Source organism: Microtus pennsylvanicus, chromosome 10 (assembly GCF_037038515.1).
Source record: "Microtus pennsylvanicus isolate mMicPen1 chromosome 10, mMicPen1.hap1, whole genome shotgun sequence".
Lineage (NCBI taxonomy): Eukaryota > Metazoa > Chordata > Mammalia > Rodentia > Cricetidae > Microtus > Microtus pennsylvanicus.
This window is the reverse complement of record NC_134588.1, coordinates 16,706,410-16,726,810: the sequence shown is the minus strand read 5'-3', so window position 1 is coordinate 16,726,810 and position 20,401 is coordinate 16,706,410. Positions and strand designations below refer to the sequence as shown.

General features: G+C 45.0%; 1 protein-coding gene across 1 annotated transcript; it reads left to right on the top strand.

Moving 5' to 3' along the window:
* Nucleotides 1–5,349: 5,349 nt before the first annotated feature.
* Nucleotides 5,350–20,109, top strand: Ddx18 (DEAD-box helicase 18). Its single transcript, XM_075987759.1, has 13 exons — nt 5,350–5,506; nt 7,285–7,575; nt 8,825–8,932; nt 10,920–11,055; nt 11,311–11,411; nt 11,503–11,817; nt 12,770–12,909; nt 13,759–13,920; nt 15,208–15,360; nt 16,260–16,373; nt 17,807–17,863; nt 18,055–18,232; nt 19,192–20,109. The coding sequence occupies exons 1-13, from the start codon at nt 5,422–5,424 to the stop codon at nt 19,332–19,334; spliced, it is 1,983 nt and encodes a 660-aa protein (XP_075843874.1). The 5' UTR covers nt 5,350–5,421; the 3' UTR covers nt 19,335–20,109.
* Nucleotides 20,110–20,401: the final 292 nt, after the last annotated feature.

The following is a 20,401-nucleotide window of genomic DNA, read 5'->3' as shown; positions in this document are numbered from 1 at the left end:
GAGTAAGTTCTATGCCAGTGAGGGAATGGATGTGCTAGCAAGATGAAGGCAAGAGCAAGCAAAGAGCAAAAACTTCCTTCTATAGGTTTCCAGCAGAAGGCGTGGCCCAGATTAAAGGTGTATCCTTCTGTCTCAAGATCTGAATCAAAGGTGTGTGTCCTCCTACCTCAAAGGTCTGAACTAGAAGTGAATTCACCTACTTCCAACAAAGCAAAAAAAAAAAAAAGAAATCTCTCACAGGTGTGTCCTCCATTTCTAGGTTGTAGTTCATTCCAGATGTAGTCAAGTAGACAATCAAAGATAGTCGTCACAACAACTGGAGTTGGATCTTTCTACCTATAATGTGATTCCAGGGATCCAACTCAGGTCATCAGGCTCGAGCAAGTTCCTCTACACGCTGAGCCATCTCACCAACTTGGACAGGCTACTGAGGGAAGGGAGCACATTCCCTTTAAAGGATCCATGTGGGTTTGAAACAAGATAACTGTAGCAAAGACCTCTACCATGGAGATTTGATTTTAACGATTGTGAGGACAAGTTTTGCACTAGAGACAACCTCTGAAATTGCAAGTCATCCACTTGTGTTTTGTCAACCTTAGTAGCTAAACTTGATGGCAAGTAGAAAGATCTGCAGTGACATTACTTGGGGTAGAAAAACATGGATTCTGTTCTCAACTATAGGCCTCTGTGAAGCTAAGTAGAAAGGAAAGTTGGTAAAAACGTGATCTCGTAAAAGAGGTTCTAGGAACTTGGTACCTTAACTTCTGTGCCTTCAAGAGATAGCATTCTGAGCTTGGGAGGGGGTTAGCTTAGTGGGTAGGTGGGTCCACGCACTTTTGTGGGGTCCGAGAGTCTGAAACAACCCCAGCAGGCACAAGAGTCTATATAAGACAAGACCTTTATAGAACTGGGCAGCACAAACTGACCTGTCTGAGACAACAGCAAAGACTCGGGAGCGCCCCTTAATGTTCATGTCAGCAGAAAACCCACAAACACCTCTGCCAGGTTACAGTTACATTTTCCACCATGCAGGACTCGGGGATAGGGAACTTTTCTGGGAATACTGTTCAGTAGCACATTTATTGTGTTTCATTGGCTGGTTTATTCAAGTGTGGGGGCAGCTTGCCCGCTGTTTTTGTCTCACCTTGCCAGTCAGGATGTCTGTGATATCTGCCACCCAGGGAAGTCTGCAGAGGTCTTCAGAGCTTTGTTTCATCCTGATTTTCAAGATGGAAGTTTTATTCAAAATGACTTCAGTTTGATTACTTCTTACAACATGACAAACATGAGGACCTGAGTTCAATCCCCAGCACCCATTTAAACAGCTGCTCGTGATTGTTCAAGACCAGCCTGGTCCACATAAGTGAGCTCCAGACCACTCAGAGCTGTATAGTGAGTGCCCTTATCAAAAAATAAAATAAAGACCAAGAACTAAGTGAGACTTGCAAGGATCAGTAAGAAAACAACTCTGGACACTCTCAGATGTTCCTGAAACTTAACAAGATCGGCAAGACCCCTCCCAAAGCTTATATAAGAAGTAACAATTGTTGAGGGAGGAGACTCTTCAATCATCTCAACTGCTCACATCACACACAGAACTCCAGGGACACAGTTTTGTGAGTGGCCACCACGCTGGGGCCAGCTTTTCAGTAACATAGCTGCCTTTGAGCCTTCTGTGACCCTGTAAGTCACCTCTCACCCACACTCCTGTAAGTCACCCCAATAAGCTCATTGATTCACCAAGCTAGATTCGAATAGAATTGTTCATTTTGTATGTCACTGCTGCCCTATCTGGAGTGACTAGAAAAGTCACACAACAGAGGGTAGAAGCAACAGGAAGATCTAGGTGAACCATGAGAAAGACCACTATGCCCATGAGAACTTCCCAGAATGGAGGTGGGAAACTACTGTGGTCAACCTATCCAGATCCCTAGTCAATAAGGAAGAACAGAAAGGGAGGACATAAAACAGTGGCAGAAACCTTCCTGCCAGAAATAGAAGGTTGTTTATATAAAGATAAGTCAGGACAGAGCCAGATCTAGCGGTTCATGCCTGTAATCCCAGCACTTGCAAGACTCAGGGAGGAGATCACAAGTTCAAGGCCAATCTGGGCTACACAGAGAGACCCTGCCTCAAATACAAGGGAGATAGAAGGGTATAAGGAAAAGTGCTACCATTCCAGCCAACAATGGAAAAGCAATAACAAAATTGCCTTTTGTAGTTTCTCCTTACCACTTCTTACTGTGATCCTATGGGACAAGTGCAAGGAAGAGGAGAGGGAAAGGAAAGCAGCCACACCTGAGTTGTTCCTCGCAGGGCTTCTGGGGCGTCTAAATAGGCTCCAGAGGGAAAAGGGAGCCTTCGGTTTAACTTTGGTGAAGGGATGTAACTCAGTTGGTAGGGAGCTTCCGTAAAATACACAAAACCTCGGGTCCCATCTCCACTGCCAAATAAACTGGGTATAGTGGCTCCAAAATTGTAATCTCAGGTCTTAGGAAGTCAAGGCAGGGGGATTAGAAATTTGAAGTCATTTTTGGATACTTACTGAACTTGAGGCCACCCTGGGCTACACGAGACCCTTCTTCAGAAACACCAGGGGTTTCTCACAGCTCTGGAATCTAGAGGTCTGAGATGAAGGTGCCAGCTCTCTGATAAAGGCCTTCTTCCTTGGGTGCCTTTCTTAACTCTTCCAGTCTTTCCTTGGGCCTGTCTGTAGGTAAAGAGGATGAATGAAAGAAACGGCAGCAAGGCCTGCTAATTTACAGTAATACAGCCCTTTTCAAACTCCTATACATTTCAGAGTGCTGAGGTTTGTAGAAAATAGCATTCACTTCAAGAGTCCTAATGTTGTCTGAGAATGTGACTCAATGGGAAAGCACTTGCTTATTACACCCAAGGACCTGGGATTGATCCTCACAAACAAACAAACAAAAAAGTTTTTTAAAAGCCCTAGTTTGGAGATCAGAGCAGGTGTACAGGTGTGTCCTAGTATTATTATTTCTAGCAATGCCAAGGTGTTGGTAGGAGACCGATTTCTTAACTCCATGAATCAAAGCCCTTCTCTTCTGTTTAGAGTATATGAATCTACTTTCTACTTTACAAACACTGTTAGCATCCAGACGAACCTGGTCCAGCCCATTGAAGACCCGACAGTGTGTCATGCCCTGTGTCATGCCTGCATACAGGGCAGGCAGTACCCTGCCTCTTTAAAAGGTGGAACTCCACCTACTTCTCTCTCCTCCATCTTCCCCTTTCTCTCTCTGAATCTCTGTCTCTGTGTGTGTGTGTCTCTCTCTCTCTTTCTTTCCCTTTACGTCCTCCACTCCCTTTATCTCAATAAAACTCCCCACTTAAGTTCTGTCTGTATGGCGTATCTGTCTCTTGCCCACCATGAACCCTCTGGGATCTCACCTGCTAAGGTTCTTCTCCTGCAAAATCATTACAAACACTGCTTTTGGTTTAAGAAGCCCAGGAGAAAATTTAAAGAACAGAATAAGTAAGGCACAGCCTGTGTAAATTAAATGCCGCAGAGTGTATATGTGGGTGTTAATCAAAGGATGTGCTTGAATGTTGTACTAATAGTCAGGGTTCTCTAGAGTAACTGAACTTATAGAATGAATATCTCTCTCTGTGTGTATGCATATATGTGTATACACATATATGTATATACATATAAGTGTATACACATGTGTGTATGTAATGTATTATATATATGTATATATATATATTCATGTATACAGAGAGATCTATTGAAACAGCTTACAGGCTAATCCAGCAATAGCTGGCTGTTAACAGAAAATCCAAAACTCCAAAAGTAGCTCAGTCTGCAGGCTGGATGTCGCGGCTGGTCTTCAGTATATGTCAGAATCCCAAAGAAGTAGGCTCCAAAGCCAGTGAAGGAATAGATGTGCTAGCAAGGCAAATGGAGCAAAAATGAAGGGCAAGCAGACAAAGAGCAAAAGTGAAGCAGGTGTGGCCCAGATTAAAGGTGTGTCTTCAGCCTCACGATCCGGATCAAAGTCATGGTCTTCCCACCTCAAAGGTCTGGACCAGAAGTGAATTCAGCAAAACCCAAGCAAAAGTAATCTCTCACGGGTATGCCCTCTGTCTCTGTATTCTAGTTCATTCCAGATGTGGCCAAGTTGACAACCAAAAATTGCCATCACAGATGTCACTTTTCAGGCACTATCCACTTTGAGGACATTTCTCCTGGGCCTCAGTCTCACCAGGATGCTGGCCACTGAGTCGCACTACAAATGACTTTCTTTCTATAGGGAGTAGATGGAACTCAGGTCTTTGTGCTTTCGAGGCAATCACTTTCCAGACTGAACCGAGCCATCTCCCCAGCCCCAACTAAAGTACTTCTACACCTTTAGCAGCTGGGTGGTAGCTCAGTTGGTATAGTGGCTGCCTACGAGGTCCTGGGTTCAATACCCAGCCTTGCAACACTGAAGATTCCATCTGCATGTCATTCCCAGTCTAGCACACAGACAGACAGACCGACAGACACACACACACACACACATGCACACGCACAGTACACACACACACACACACACACACACACACTTCACCCAAATGTCCATTCTGAACTATCTTTCTCAGGTAGTGCATGCACTTCCCTGTCAGTGTGTGTTCTATAACTGTGTTTCTGCCTTGATGGAAGTCCTGTAAAAAAAAAAAATCAGTCTTTTAATCTATGGAGTTTAATCATACAACTACCACAAAACCAGCACTAAATAAATAAATATTTTAGAAAGCCCTGAATTATGTTATGAGGAAAGACATTTGTGTAATACAGGGCCTAAGCAAGAAGATTCTTTTTTGTTTTTAGGGGGAGGGACTGGCCTAGACCCTGCCATGTGAACCAGGCTGGTCTCGAACTCACAGAGATCACTTGCTCTATCTCCCTAGTACTGAGATTAAAGGCGTGCACTATCATGCCCGCCAACCAAGCAAGAAGTTTTAAAAACTTAATTGTGCTTGGGAAGCAGAAGCAGGCGGATCTCTGTGAGTCTGAGGCCAGCCTGGTCTACAAGACCCAGGTCAGTCAGGGCTACACCGAGAAAACCTGTCTTGAAAAATCAAAAAAAAAAAAGTGTTCTGACCGGATACTGGAAGTGAAGGGAACAGAATCTGAGTGACGAGGAATTCTGTCTTCCACTCAGCCGTTTTGTTAGGTCTCATAAAAACTCAAACTGCTTTTTGTCTTGCCGCGCGCCACGTAAGGCGAACATGTTCACAATGCGTCCTCCACGTCCCCAGGGGGCGCTGCGAGGAACTCGGTCTCCAAAGGGAGCCGTTTCCGCCCGGAAGCATTTCCGCCCCACGGTCCTCTGGGTCCGGCGACACGCTTCCGAGTTCCGACTACGCACGTGCAGCTACTGCTCAGTGCAGCCTGCTAGCGCGGGACCTGCAAACATGTCGCACTTACAGATGAAACTCCTGCGCAAGAAGATCGAGAAGCGGAATATCAAGCTGCGGCAGCGAAACCTGAAGCTGCAAGGTGAGCTGTGTTGAACCCCGCGTTGGCGAGTGATGTGGGGAACTCCGAAACTCCGCCGTGCGCCGGGTAGCTTCCGGCGGGCTCCTAGGCCGCCTGGGTCTCAGCACCCAGTGGACCTTTCGTTGATTCCAGCCTTTGCCCGCGAGGGTTTCTCGGTTCAGGGTCGCAGCGGGAGAACTCGGGTTTGCTTCCCAGGCTTATTATGCTGGCTGGTCATCCAGCAAAACCCACCTATTACCCTTCGTTTTGGACTCCCCCATCATCTTTAGGCCCCATATAGAACTTTAGGTCTAGGTACTATCCATTTTCTGGCTTTTATTTAGGTGCTGGATCTCATCTCCCGCCCAAGCTTAGCAATTCTTTTTCATTTTTCTTGGCTTTCCCAACAATAATGATACTGCTTTCTTCTACCGTTTGTTCAAGTCCGTTCTCTTATTTCTGCAATGATCCTCATCACATTAAACGCAGAGCCCTCCCTGTGTTCTTGGTTCTTGTCTGACCCAACTTAGCTTGTAAATCCCTTAATGTCTTGTTTTTGGAACCGCACCTTAAATGAAAAGTTTATACAGATGTCACCTTTCTTGATACAGTTTCTGTAGCTTGTTAAGATTTTCTGTAAGATATAAGTCGATGGTCCCCAACCTTCCTAATGTTGCGACTCTTTAATACAGTTTCTCATAATAATGCAAATATATGATAGGCGACCTGGCGAGGGTCGCTACACACAGGCTGAGATTCGCTGAATAAATCCTCTGGGATGTGTTGGGGCATATTGTCACGTCCCACATAATATTCAACAGATAGTTATTGAAAGAAATCCCAGAGGGGGCGATGGATTTAAAGGAAGCTCCTTCATTTAGTTTCTGTAGAGTAATTAATACTAATTAGTAGCTGCTTGGTGTGGGTAAAGTAAAGGTCATGTCGCTTTCATTCTCCTTCTATCAACAGGGAAACTTTGTAAAGCTAGTTTGGGGCTTTAATTGAGTAAGTGGCTTTCATTAACTGAAGTTTTAGTTCATCTAAGTCCAGGAAAATTGGGTTTGAATGATGTGAAATTATGTAATCAATAGTTGTGGGAATACGAAGTGAATGCCATTGGTTATGTTTATCAAATACTTAATGTTAGAAATATGTCTTTTCACCAGGTGGTGGTGGCGCACACCTTTAATCCCAGCACTCTGGAGGCTGAGGCAGGCAGATCTCTGTGAGTTCAAGGCCAACCTGGTCTACAAGAGCTAGTTGCAGGACAGGCTCCAAAGCTACAGAGAAACCCTGTCTCAAAAACCCAAAAAGGAAAAGAAATAGGTCTTTTCATGGCTGTTTTCTAATTCCATTGATTTAGTTATGTGACATTGTTAGCATTTTCCTATTACAGATTTCTGTATAGCCTTAAACAGATAAGGTCTTTTTTTTCTTTTCTTGTTTTTTCAGGGTTTCTCTGTGCCTCCTGGAACTTGCTTTGTAGACCAAGCTGGCCTCAGCTGCACAGACTCCACCTGCCTCTGCTTCTGCTGGAATTAAAGGCATGGACCACAATGCCGAGATGAGATAGGGTCTTTTGAAGTTAAAAAATAAAGCAATTGCTTCTGACCTTTTTCCCCTAAAGAAAATGTACCTTTTCTATAGTAGAGCACCAACGGGTGACTTCAGCAGTGAGCGCAGAAGGGAAACTACATGATTGCAGTTCCAGAGACCTTGAAATTTCTCTCTGGGAGGTCGGTGTTGTTTGGTAAGCTTAGTCTTCCGTGTTAGAATGTACCTTCTGTGTTTTTAAACAGAAGCATCAAACACGAGCCTATCCCAACCTTCCAATGAAGATGTGCCCAAAGAAGAGGTAAAGGTCAGAAAAGTTAAGAAAGCAGTAAAGCATGCTGCGAGGGTGGGCTCGGCAGAAGCACAAAGTGGAGGCATGCCTGAAGAGACAGTGGAAAACTCGAAAGTTGAAAAGTTACCCCAGAAACCTACTGCTTTAACCAATGGAGAAACAGCAGCAGCGCCATCTCCTGATTCAGAATCAAAAAAGAAAAAGAAGAAGAAAAAGAGGAAAATGGCAAATGACGCAGAGCCTGGTAGGTTTGTTTTCTTTGGCTGTCTGCTGTTTGGGTAACTTTTCAGCTGTGGCTCGTGTCCCTCCATCGCTGTGTGTGCATTATCCCCTGTGTGCACCTGTGTATGAGAGACTAGCCTGGCAGCTAAAAGACATGTTGTTGGTGGAGGAGCGAGGTGGGTTTTAGTTTTTTCCCAAACTTGTGTCATGTTTTTAAGTTCACTAACCTTGGAAAAAACTGACATTTGGTAATAATTTCTTTAGTTTTTAATACTCTACTAAGGAGTTTGGTGAGCAGTTAGTGGGGCTTTTTAAATAAACTGAATATACCATGGCATAGTGTTTGCATTCCACATATTTCAGAGTTTCAGAACTTTAATTGACAGTGTGAATCTTGTCTGATGATGGGAAGTATCTCTGTGAGCATTTTTGTCTGAAGGTACTTGCTGATTTTATAAGGTACCTCATGTCTTTTGCCCTCTCCCCGATATGGAGGCTTCTTTGCAGAATATGTAAAATAACATGAAGGAAAGTTGTGAATATAAAACACTGGATTCCAAGTGAGCAGAAAGTACGGGGCAGGGTTTAAAGAGCAGGAGGCAGGAAGGGGAAGGTAAATTCTAGTGAAGAGATAAGCCTTCTGTGGAGTGAACAAATTGAGGTGGGGTGAGCCAGGTCAGCAACCCCTCCCTGCTCACTGGAGCCCAGTGTGCAGTGCTCAAGAGGCATGAGTGAAATGTTCTGGACAGTAGGTGGGAGCCATCCTGCAGAAGTTGAATACAAAAGTGAGAAGCTAGAAGGCTCTGCCTCTCCTCCTTCACTTACAACTCCACAGCCATCCCGTTTCTATCACCAGCTAAGGAGCCATTGCCCTCTTCCTGTGTGGGAACAGGGAGAGCCCCACGCTCCTAATGTTCGTCTTCAAAGCAGAAGTGACTTACAGAATGTAAAGGCAAGGGGAGATGTAGGAATTTAAGTTAAAATTGCTTTAATTGCACATGTGCTACTTTCCTCGTGACGTGTGAGGCTGTCCTGATATTACTCATTAAGGATAATGTAATACATTTTAAGTAACTTTAAAACATTGTTTTGTTTGTAAATCATTTATGCCTCAAAGTTTTAAATATTGAGCAAGGTTCTTCCTGAAAAAGGTTTCTAACAAATAAATGTTGAATGTTAAACTTTGAAAAGTATTCTTTTGTTCTCACTTGTTATTTTAATAACAATGTAGGTTTTATTTACCTTTTTGTTTGTTTGCTTTTTAAACCAAGACACCAAAAAAGCAAAAACTGAAGAAAGCACTGTGGCTCTTGAAACAGAAGATGCTGTGGAGAAGCCAGATGACAAGGAAGTGCCCAGCCTGCCCCTGGGGCTGACAGGTGATGGCTTGGAACAGTCACTTTTCTCTGTTGAAATAATTGTCAGCAAGCAATGATTTTTATAGCTTTGTGCTGTTTCCCTTTATCTTCTCCTTTTGATACCAAGACACTTTTTCTATCTTTTTCTTTCTCTGTGTTCCTAATAGCTTCTGGGATCCTTAAAGTTCAAGAATTTAGATTAGAATTTATTGTTCCAATCAGATTTGACTTGGGGGCTTTATTCCTTGTTAAAATACTGAGGTTGGGCCATTTTAATACTTAATCAAGATTGCTGAATTGATCTGATGGTATAGTACTGAGCACAGCCTACAGAGAAAAGAGAAAAATAGACAAGTTATAGAGGTGGTTCTCAGCCTGGACAATTTTTCACCCCAAGTCAAGCAACTAACTCTTTTGGTTTCTCCAGACAGGGTTTCTCTGTAGCTTTGGAGCCTGTCCTGGAACTAGCTCTTGTAGACCAGGCTGGCCTTGAACTCACAGAGATCCACCTGCCTCTGCCTCCCAAGTGCTGGGATTAAAGGCGTGTGCCACCACCACCTGGCTGCAACTAACTCTTAATGTCCAGGTGAGCAACAAAAGTTCTACACTCCAAGTATCTGATTAGGACAGTCTACTGACATCTAGAGTGTGGGGGTCAGGTGCCTTGCAGCATCAAGATACATAGGACAGCCACTTGCCCGGCATACGCAAGGTCCAGAATTTCCCATGCACCTAAAGAGAGTTCTCTGGCCACCTTTATTACCTCAACTCATATTATAGGCAGAACAAATTGTAGGTCGAAGGATTTGTTTGTGGACTGGGATTGTCACATTACCTACACTGGAAACCTTGCCTGGTTACAGGAGGTGGCTAGTTCAGGCTCCGTATTCCCCAGTGCTAGGAGTCTTATGCTCAGAACTCTTTTTGGTTTTTCGAGACAGGGTTTCTCTGTGGCTTTGGAGCCTGTCCTGGAACTAGCTCTGTAGACCAGGCTGGCCTTGAACTCACAGAGATCCGCCTGCCTCTGCCTCCCGAGTGCTGGGATTAAAGGCGTGCGCCACCACCGCCCGGCTCAGAACTCTTATTTGGCCTCTAGTTGGGCAAAATCATAAAACAAAGCCTATTTTATAAAACTAGTATAAACCTATTGCTTTATCAGATGCCACACTGAAAATGCAAATAAAGATTTGGGACTGGGCAGTGGTGGCACACGTTTTTAATCCCAGCACTCGGGAGGCAGAGGCGGGCAGATCTCTTGTGAGTTTGATGCCAGCCTGGTGTCTACAAGAGCTAGTTCCAGGACAGGCTTCAAAGCTACAAAGAAACCCTGTCTTGAAAAACCAAAAAAAGAAAAAAGATTTAGTTATGGGTGTGTTTTCCCAGAACTGGAAGGAAGAAAGCCTGGGAGTTGACCATCAGTCACAAGTAAGGACCATCATTACTGCCAAGCCGAGAAGCCACAGTTGATCAGGGACATGGCTGAATGTCCAGGCCATGGGAGTGCTCTGGTGCTCTAACTACTAAAGAGCCACGGGGTGCTGTGCTTTCTTAGGACTCTTGCTAGAATCAGGTTGTTTACTTTTTTGGTTGGCTTTAGGCTTCAGTTTTTATTATACTTAATTTTTATACTTTTTAAATGTCTGTGTACTTTCCCAGCATTTATGTATGTGCACTGTGTATGCCTGGTGCCTGTGAAGGTTAAAAGTCATTTTACCCCTGGTACTGGAATTCTGGATGGTTAAGAGCCACCATGTGGGCGCTGAGCCTCGCCCAGGTCCTATGCAATAGCAGCAAGTACTCTTAAGCACTGAGCATCTCTCCAGCCCCAATGTTTACATGTTGATTTCTCTGTGGACTATTTTCTCATTAGTACCTGCTAGCAGTGATTGAACCTTAATCTCCTCATACTGTGAGACGCTCTTCTAAGAATTGGCATGGTTTTAGGCAGTCATGCCAGCACTCACTTTGAACAGACCAGCTTGCTGACAGTGAACAATCTTCCATATAGGGGCTTTTGAGGACACTTCGTTTGCTTCCTTGTCTAACCTCGTCAATGAAAACACTCTGAAGGCTATAGAGGAAATGGGCTTCAAGCGCATGACTGAGATCCAACATAAAAGTATCAGGCCACTTCTGGAAGGCAGGTATGGCTGACATTGATACTGGGGCATTCCTGTCTGTTCTTAAGACTGTGCGGTGGTAAAGGAAACGTGTGTGTTCCACTGATTGTTCCCTCTATGTATTCGTGCCTGGCTTATGTTAAAGGCCGAGATGGCTAAACAGGGAACTGTGTTTTGGAATCCTCACACAGTGCCTAGAACCTGCTCATAGCTTGTGGTGGGTGTTCAGTATGCATCTGCATGAGTCGAATGAACGTCCTTCTCTTCCACAATATTAAGGGATCTTCTAGCAGCTGCTAAAACCGGCAGTGGCAAAACTCTGGCTTTCCTCATCCCTGTGATCGAGCTCATTGTGAAGTTAAAGTTTATGCCCAGGAATGGTAAGTGTCTGTCTCTTTGTGCTGTAATTAGTCGGAGGTACGCCTTGTAAGAACCTGTGGCGATGGCCTTCTGTCACCTTTTGCCTTCCAGGAACAGGAGTCCTGATTCTCTCTCCTACCAGAGAACTGGCCATGCAGACCTTTGGTGTTCTTAAGGAACTGATGACGCACCATGTTCACACGTACGGGCTGATCATGGGTGGCAGCAACAGGTCTGCTGAAGCGCAGAAGCTCACCAACGGCATCAACATTGTCGTGGCCACCCCCGGCCGGCTTCTAGACCACATGCAGAATACTCCAGGGTTTATGTACAAGAACCTTCAGTGTCTCGTTATTGATGAGGCTGATCGTATCTTGGATGTCGGATTTGAAGAGGAATTAAAGCAAATTATTAAACTTTTGCCAGGTAAGTAGGTGGCATCTGCATGGGACTCACAGGGTAGTCAGAGGTATGTGGTTGGAGATCTTGTAGGGAAAATATTGTTTTAATAACCAGAATTTTCCTGTGGCTACGTGAGCAGTTTATGCCTGTCATCTTCAGAAAAATTTGAAATGCATCTTCTTACAACACATTACCATTTCATAAGCAAAAATGCTAGTTCAATAGTTTTAATGTAAAGATTCCTTGTAAGGGTTGAGCTTTTTGGCTGAGTCCCTCCTCTGCTGTCATCCGCTCTTATCTCCATATGGCACAGACACATAATTTAAAAATAATAAGTAAACCATTTAAATTAAAGTCTGTAATTTTTGATATTCTAACATGTGTAGCCCTTGAGAATCATAACTGCCAGCACAATGGTGGACGTGTCCTCCACCTCAAGAGTTCATGGCCACTGCAGTCCCCTAGCCCCACCCACACAAATAAGTTCTCTTTCTGCTGTTGAGCAGCTTTCTCGGTCCCTGTACAGGAGCCCACATTTTCCAAATCTTGAAGCTATAGTGAGCGGCAGTGTGTGCTCCTCTTTTCCCGTCCAGCATCTTGTAGATGCGCGGTGATGCTGCTGTGTGAGTGCAGCATGTCTGCTCATTTCAGCTGTTGGCAGGTGTGTGTGCTGTTCGCAGCTGTTGGCATTTCCGTAAGCATTGACTACAAGTTGCGTTATATAGCTCCTTTTCTCATGAATAACTTCACGACGGTATTGATGGTGACTGGGAAGCCCTAACTACCCATTCCTTGGTTTAATTTGCTTAGGATGGATTGGATTTGTTCATCTCACCTAAGTTACTATGTTTATAGATGATATCTGGGGAGTCCATACCAATAACGTATCCCCTTTCAGGAAATTCTGCTTAAAGTGTGATCATGAAGTGATTATGAAATTCTTTGGAAGGTTTGGATTATTTTTGTGTTGTTTCAGTACGCAGGCAAACCATGCTCTTTTCTGCCACACAAACTCGAAAAGTTGAAGACTTGGCAAGAATTTCTCTGAAAAAAGAGCCATTGTATGTGGGTGTTGATGATGATAAAGAGGTTGCCACAGTGGATGGACTTGAGCAGGTACTGTTAATAAATAGCTTATACATATTACAGAGTAAATAAGTAAAGCCCTGTATGGTCTTCGTGTGCCCTGGTGCTTGTTCAGAGTGATGAACAGAGCAAGTGGATTGACAAACAAAAGTCAAAGCAACAGACATGGGTGTGCTGTCTCTGAGTTGATTATAAAGTACTGTGAAGTCAGGGGAAGCCAGCATCTATTGATGCTGCTTTTGTGGGAAGAAGCATCAGTTGCTGCTGATTGCAATGCAACTAGAACTTGTTTTTAGTAATCTGCATAATGGGAAAATATGTATAGCTCATTAAAAACAATAAAAAAATGAAAAAAATGCTCCCTATAAGGTGCCAGGGAAGTTGGGTGGTAGAGAGGAAGCTAACTTGGAGGAGCGAGTGCATCGCTGTGCAAGGTAGAAAAGAGGTGCCAGGTCTGAGTTAATGGAGACAAGTTTAGGAAGTGTATGTTTGAGAGTGAATGCCTATGAAGTCAGGTGTCTTCATGATCACTCACCATTTGACTATTGAGGGGAATCTAATTTGACCCCTGAGCTTGCAGACTTAACTAATCTAGGTAGCCAGCTTGACGCACTAATCCCATCTCCTGAGCATTGGGACTACACAATTACCCAGCGCTCTTACATGGATGGCTGTTGGTCCTCAGCCTTTCACCTGCTGAGCTGTCTTTGGAACTCCAAGGTAAAGCCTTGATAAGTAAATAGTTCCATATAACTGGAGTTGGTGTAGTCTTTAAATGTGGCAGAAAGGCCTGGCGGTATATTGCTGTATTCAGACACATTTTGTTACTTAATGAAGCTAAAATGCCTTGTGAGTAATCTCTTCACTGCCCCTATTCAGGGATATGTTGTGTGTCCCTCTGAGAAGAGGTTCCTTCTGCTCTTCACATTTCTTAAGAAGAACCGGAAGAAGAAAGTGATGGTCTTCTTTTCGTCGTGTATGTCTGTGAAGTACCACTACGAGCTACTGAACTACATCGACCTGCCTGTCTTGGCCATCCATGTAAGTGGTGGCAGGGAGCTTGTTGAGAAATGGGGTAAGCCTTTGTATGACATTCTGTGCACTTTGGGATGGAGGATCAGGTAGGGAGGGGACAACGGTCTGAAAGCAGCTGCTATTACTTGAAGAAGACTGGACGGTGGGAGGGCCTCACAAGGCTCTGCCCCTCTCTGAGGCTCTTTAGGAAGCTAATGGTGGTTTGAGTGACATTTCTTTAGTGGGGTAGCACTGGTTGGGTGCTCACTTTCCTGCAAGTGACCCTCACCTGTGCTCTTGTAAGCTCCCTGGATCACACAGACGTGAAAGCAGAAGGGCGTTAGTTAGAAGAGGAAAGAATCTGAAGGGGTGGGAGGGGATGGGGGAGGGTGATGGGTCAGTGTGCTTGGAGTGTGGAAGTTGGCACCGAAGGTTATAACTAAACACAGGTAAGTACGGGCTAATAAAATCTGAAAAAGAAAGTACTTAAAAAGGAGTAAGTGTTGTAAGGAGAGCAGGCTGCATCCCACCTGACTCCTGGCTAGCTTAACCCCCAAAATAACCACACGGAAATTATATTAATTTAAACACTGCCTGGCCCATTAGTTCTAACCTCTTATTGGCTAACTCTCACATATTTGTTTAACCCATCTCCATTAATGTATATCGCCGTTTGACTGTGGCTTACCAGCATGAGTCTAACCAACATCCATCTCGGAGAGGAGAGCCATGGCGTCTGCCACACTGCCTTTTTCCTCCCAGAATTCTGTTCTGTCTATTCCACCCACTTAAGGGCTGCCCTATCAAAAGGCCAAGGCAGTTTTCTTTATTCAACTAATGAAAGCAACACATAGAAAGAAGACATTCCTACACCATTTCCTCTTTTTCTGTTTAAACAAAAAAGAAAGGCTTTCACTTTAACATAGTAAAATTACATGTAACAAAACAGTTATCAAGCAAGAATTACAGTTACAATATTTATATCTATTTTATCTTTTATCATAACAAAGGAAAACTGTAACTATCTATTCTTCAACTCCATCAAAGACTCCGGAAGGATATAATATTACCTAAGTAAATAAGAAGTAAGCAACTTCCAAAACTCTAGAAATGACAAAGATATCTCCCTGCCTGGACTGTCACACAAGAGACACCATCCCTTTCACAGGCTTGGGATACAGTTGGAGTCATAGGGCTTGGGCCCGAGTAAGCTTGTGCTAAAGTGTGGTAGCAGCTCCACAGTTGGCTGGTTTTACATTGAACTCTCACAAACAACTTGAATGGGTTTTGTGCTCTTGTTGCTTTTGAATCTAGGGAAGGCAAAAGCAAAATAAGCGAACAACCACGTTCTTCCAATTCTGCAATGCAGATTCAGGGATACTGCTGTGCACAGATGTGGCAGCCAGAGGGCTGGACATCCCTGAAGTCGACTGGATTGTTCAGTATGACCCTCCCGATGACCCCAAGGTAACGTGTGTCTTCAGAATGGGTCTATGTGTAGGAGTGCACTTGCTGCTCAGGGAGACATGTCATTTCACATCCATGACGCTTACCTGTACAGAGCAGCTGCTTGGTCCGCTGTAGAGTATTACTGGTGTTAATAAGTGTCAGGGACCTTAGGGGTATATGTGCAAAGAGGTTTAAGGGGTATCTGTGACTTTTAAGTTAGGAACACAAGATCCTTGGACTGGTGTGTCCAGCTGGTTTCAGAAGGAAATAGCAATTATGTAAGGAAGTAGATAAGTAAAGGTCAGTAATGTCTGTAGTACAATGGGTACCCGTGTAAAGACCAGGCAGGGTACAGTACATCTGTAACCCCAGCAGTGACAGGAGGATGGAGACAAATGGGTTCCCAGGGCTTGTGCAGCAACCTAACTGAAACAGCAAGTTCCAGGTTGAGAGATACTGCCTCAAAACAAGAAGGTGGAGAGTATCTTGGTCTACACTCTGACTTCTACACATAGGTGCATACACCACACGTGAAAAGGGTGCTTTGAAGAAGCAATGAGTTATAATAAATTGTTGACTAGCATTGAAACATAATTTTCATAGAAAGCTACTCTGAAGATGAACTATACCTTATAGTTTATCTTACTAGGTAGTATCTGGCTTGTGGGGCTTCCTTTATACGGTGTTAATATGGCTGATGTGTGCAGCTTATCTTGTGTTCGTGTCTGTCCCTGCTAAGGGGTGATATCTGCAGAGGGAATGCTGGCCCAGTGTGTGGTGGGTGTGGTGAGGATGAAGTTGGCCCTGCCCTGTCCTGTGATTGGCATGCAGGTGTGCTGGCATGCTTCCGTTGATCACAGGATGGAGTCTAAATGCTGAATGTGAACTCATAACCCAGCTTTTCTGCCTCACTACAGGAATACATTCATCGTGTGGGTAGAACGGCTCGGGGCCTGAACGGAAGAGGGCATGCCCTGCTCATCCTGCGCCCTGAAGAGTTGGGTTTCCTTCGTTACTTGAAGCAATCCAAGGTAAAGGCGTTTGTTTGGGAAACCCTGAGTTGGGAGGAAACTCCCACTGTGAGGACTCTCCCCAGGTGCCATCTCTGTAGGTGTTGACTGAAGTTGAGGAGGTGTTGTCATAACAGGTACAGAGTCACTAGGTGAGATGGCATGTGCTCCTGGCACAGGAGGCATTGACAGGAGGAACGGGCTCAATCCCCAGCACTGTTGGAGTTCTTTTTTCCAGTTCTCTGCAGCCCTGGTCAACCCTGCCCGCTCCCCTAGTATCCCTGCAGTCTGCTGTGCAGATCTGTGCCCTTGTGCACCAGCCTCCCTGCGCAGCTCCTGCTTCAGCCCTCAACTCAGCCTTCTACTGCTCCCTTCGGGGCTGACACTGCCCTGGCTCTGCTCCTCTCTGCCATTTTGGGAAAGTGCTTTGCATATATTCCAGTCACCATCTGCTCAATCCCCAGCTCACCTGTCTGCCCTTATCTCAGCCTGCCAGAACAGAATGCATCCAGACTGCATTGGCCTCCTTCTTGATAGGTCTAGTGGGTACATGCGGGCCAGCTTGTCCCTGACTGGCACCATGACACCCTCCTAGCACAGTCTTACCATGTGCATTTACCCTTCCTGTAATAAGGCACAGTTTCTGAAATTGCCCTGAGGCCTTTGCACTCTCCTTGCTGTTCCTTCTGGATCTCCACAGGACACTGATTTCAGTGAATTGTCTGTCTCCAACCCTCTGTGCTCCCAGCACCCAATGCTCCATTACTTACCTGCAGGCAAGCTCTTTGAGGGGAAGGCAGGAGGTTCTTACAGACCTGTTTTCTTCCCCAGTCCATAGCACAAACACAGTTTCTGTGCTTTCCTAGTTAAGTAAGAGGTAATAATTGATGAATCCTTGGGGAGCTAGAGTCACCAGGCTTGGTATCACAAGCCTCAGGCACAAGGCAGAACGGTATTAAGGACCCTCTCCTGGTATAGAGGGGGAAAAAAAGTAGTTATCCCTGGTATGGATTACATAACTGTAATCCCAGCAGTCAAGAAGCAGAGGCAGGAGGGTCTCAGCAAGTTCAAGACCAGCCAGGACTACATAGTAAAACCCTATTAGGAAAAAGGGGGAAAGTAGTCATTTATCACCCTGAATGTCACAGTCCTGGAAATCTTAGGGGTAGAGCTTTAGTGGCCCCTGCCTCTGCTCATTTCCTCTTATCAGCTTTTGAAGAGGAAGAAATGCAGGCTCCCATGGCGTATTCATGTCAACTCAGCAGGCCAGAGATGGAACACCTAATGACAAGAGGCAGCAAGCAGCAGATCACACAGTCCCTGTCCTGGGGTTCCATGAGCCCGGGAATCTCCAGCGCTGCCCCCTTGCTGTGGCTACTGATGGGACACTTACAACCTTTTATGCAGCTAAACCTGAGTTTCCTCTTACTAACACCTGAACTTTGTTTCTCTAGGTTCCACTGAATCAGTTCGACTTTTCCTGGTCTAAAGTTTCTGATATTCAGTCTCAGGTATGCTCTTTGTGTGTCTTCTGAGGGAGAGGTCGCCTGTCAGTGCTGCCTTATGGAGTTCACAGTCACTCCCCCAGCCTCCCTCCCACTTGCAGGTTCCTTTCTACCTGGTTTCCCCAGAGTTCAAAGACTAGTGGTTTTGTAGGATAATTGTTCTAATAGTTGAAATCTGCCCTTTTTCTTTGTTTTAGCTGGAAAAGCTGATCGAAAAGAACTATTTTCTCCATAAGTCCGCGCAGGAAGCATACAAGTCCTACATACGAGCCTACGACTCCCACTCTCTCAAGCAGATCTTCGATGTGAACAACTTAAACTTGCCTCAGGTGGCTCTGTCCTTTGGCTTTAAGGTTCCTCCCTTCGTTGATCTGAGTATCCTTTCTTCGTTATTTATTACAATTTATTGCAATTACAGGCCTTAGCTGGGTGTTGGGTCTTAGCAGTGAGTTGGAATGGCTGCCAGCCAAAGGCTCTGATGTTCATCCTAGCCTGTGTCTGTCTGCAGTAGCACAGAAGGGTTTGGCAAGGACTTGTCACTGGGCTGGGAAATACCAGGCTAAGGTAGCTCAGGATTTAAATCTCTAAAGAACTAAGGATGGCTCAGTGGATATAAGCATTTTCCCAGCAAGCCTAGCAACCCAAGTTTGACCCGCAGGACCCATGGTGGAAGGGGAGAACCAAACATCTCCAAAGGTTGTAGCGCACTACATCCATAACACACAGAATGATATTGAGCAGGGCAGTGGGGGTACCACTGTCAGTGAGAGGCAGGTAGTTAGTTGTGGCTTCGGTGTAGAAGCAGAAGTAGGAAGCAACTAGAGAGAGTTGGGTAAGAGCTTTCAAGGTTCCTGGCCTCATACGGCCATCAGAAGGTTATTTATCTATAAGGAAATGGCAAGGCTAGCCACAAAACAGACCTAAGCCTTGCTCCAGGTAAAGAGCAAAGGAACCTCCCAGGCGGTTCCATTGCAATCGTGTGTGTGTGTGTGTGTGTGTGTGTGTGTGTGTGTGTGTGTGTGTGTGTGTGTGTGTGTGTGTGTGTGTGTGTGTGTGTGTTGGCTATTCAATACGAGGAAGACTGCTTTTAATTATGCTGCAGTAACTCGTGAGGGAAATCCGGGACAGATTGGTTAAAGTCATTCCTGTTCATTTTTGTGTACGAGCTCTCTCTCGCTCCTGGTCTCATGCATGTTCATTGCCCGGCCTCAGGTCCCACGTCTCCATTTGTCAAGCAGAGAGTGGCACAGGGGTAGTGCTGGCCGTGTTGAGGTTTTCTCTGATGCAGCTTGGAGTCCTCTTTATTGCTTCGCCTCCTTAACATTCATCTGTAGACGTGAGCAGCCATGATGGCAAGCTTAAAAAGAGAGGAGGTGGCGGTGGATTTGGCTACCAGAAAACAAAGAAAGTGGAGAAGTCCAAGATCTTTAAACACATCAGCAAGAAGACAGCGGACCGCAGGCAGTTTTCTCACTGACAGGAATGGCTTTCTACCTGGACTTTGCCCTAATTTCCCCGTTTCTCTTTAAGAAGGAACTTTTTAAAATCACCTTTAGGATTTTTTTGTCTTTACTATGAAAGATAATTTTTATTTTTAAATACTCCCATAAAAAATCGTGTCATTGTTTTAACGTCTTTTATAGCTTTCCTTTTTGGTATAAGGAGGGACACAGTGATGGACAAAATAGGCTGGATTTTTATTTCTTGAACGTTAGCAATAACCTGGAGCCCCTGAAAATGCCACATGTATGTAAGGGCAAAGACTATTGGGAGTAATTAGTGCACATCCTTAGTGGTGCCACTGCAGCTGAGATGACTCGGTGGGTAATCAAGTGCTGCTGCACAGATCCTGAGTTCAACATCCATGAAAAGTGCTGAGCATGGCAGCGCATGTAACTCGAATGCTTTGGAGCCAGAGACAGGCAGGTCCTGGAGCTTCCTGGCCAGCTGGTATAGCCAAGTACCATTCCATGTTCAGAGAGAGACCCTGTCTCAGCAGCGAAGGTGGAACGCAACTGAGGAAGCTATAGGTAACTTCTGGCCTCTACATGTGCACATAGGAACGTGGACATAAAGTAGTACCGCTTCTGTTGTATATTCCTGACTTTGTTTTTCAAGACAGGGCTTCTCCGTAACTGTGGAGCCCATCTTGGAACTCACTCTTTAGGCCAGGCTGGCCTTTAACTCTCAGAAATCTGCCTATCTCTGCCTCCCCGGAGTACTGGAATTAAAGGCGTGTGCTTTAATAACCACCAGCTATTCCTGACTTTTTAACAGTGGGATTTTATTGGTTGGCTTTTGTTTTGGTTGCTATCCCCCCCCCCCCCGAACACATAATTGGGCTGTGAAGATGAATAATCTGAGTTCAAATCCCCAGAAACGACTTAAAATACAGTCGTAGTAGGGCCTAAACAGTTCCAGCATTCCTAAAGCAAGATGAGAGGTAAAGACAGGTGAATCCTTGGATGACTGAGGTCCACCAGAGATGACTGCTGTGGAGCCCTTTTTGAAAGTCTATTCCAGCTGACGGGGACTACACATAGG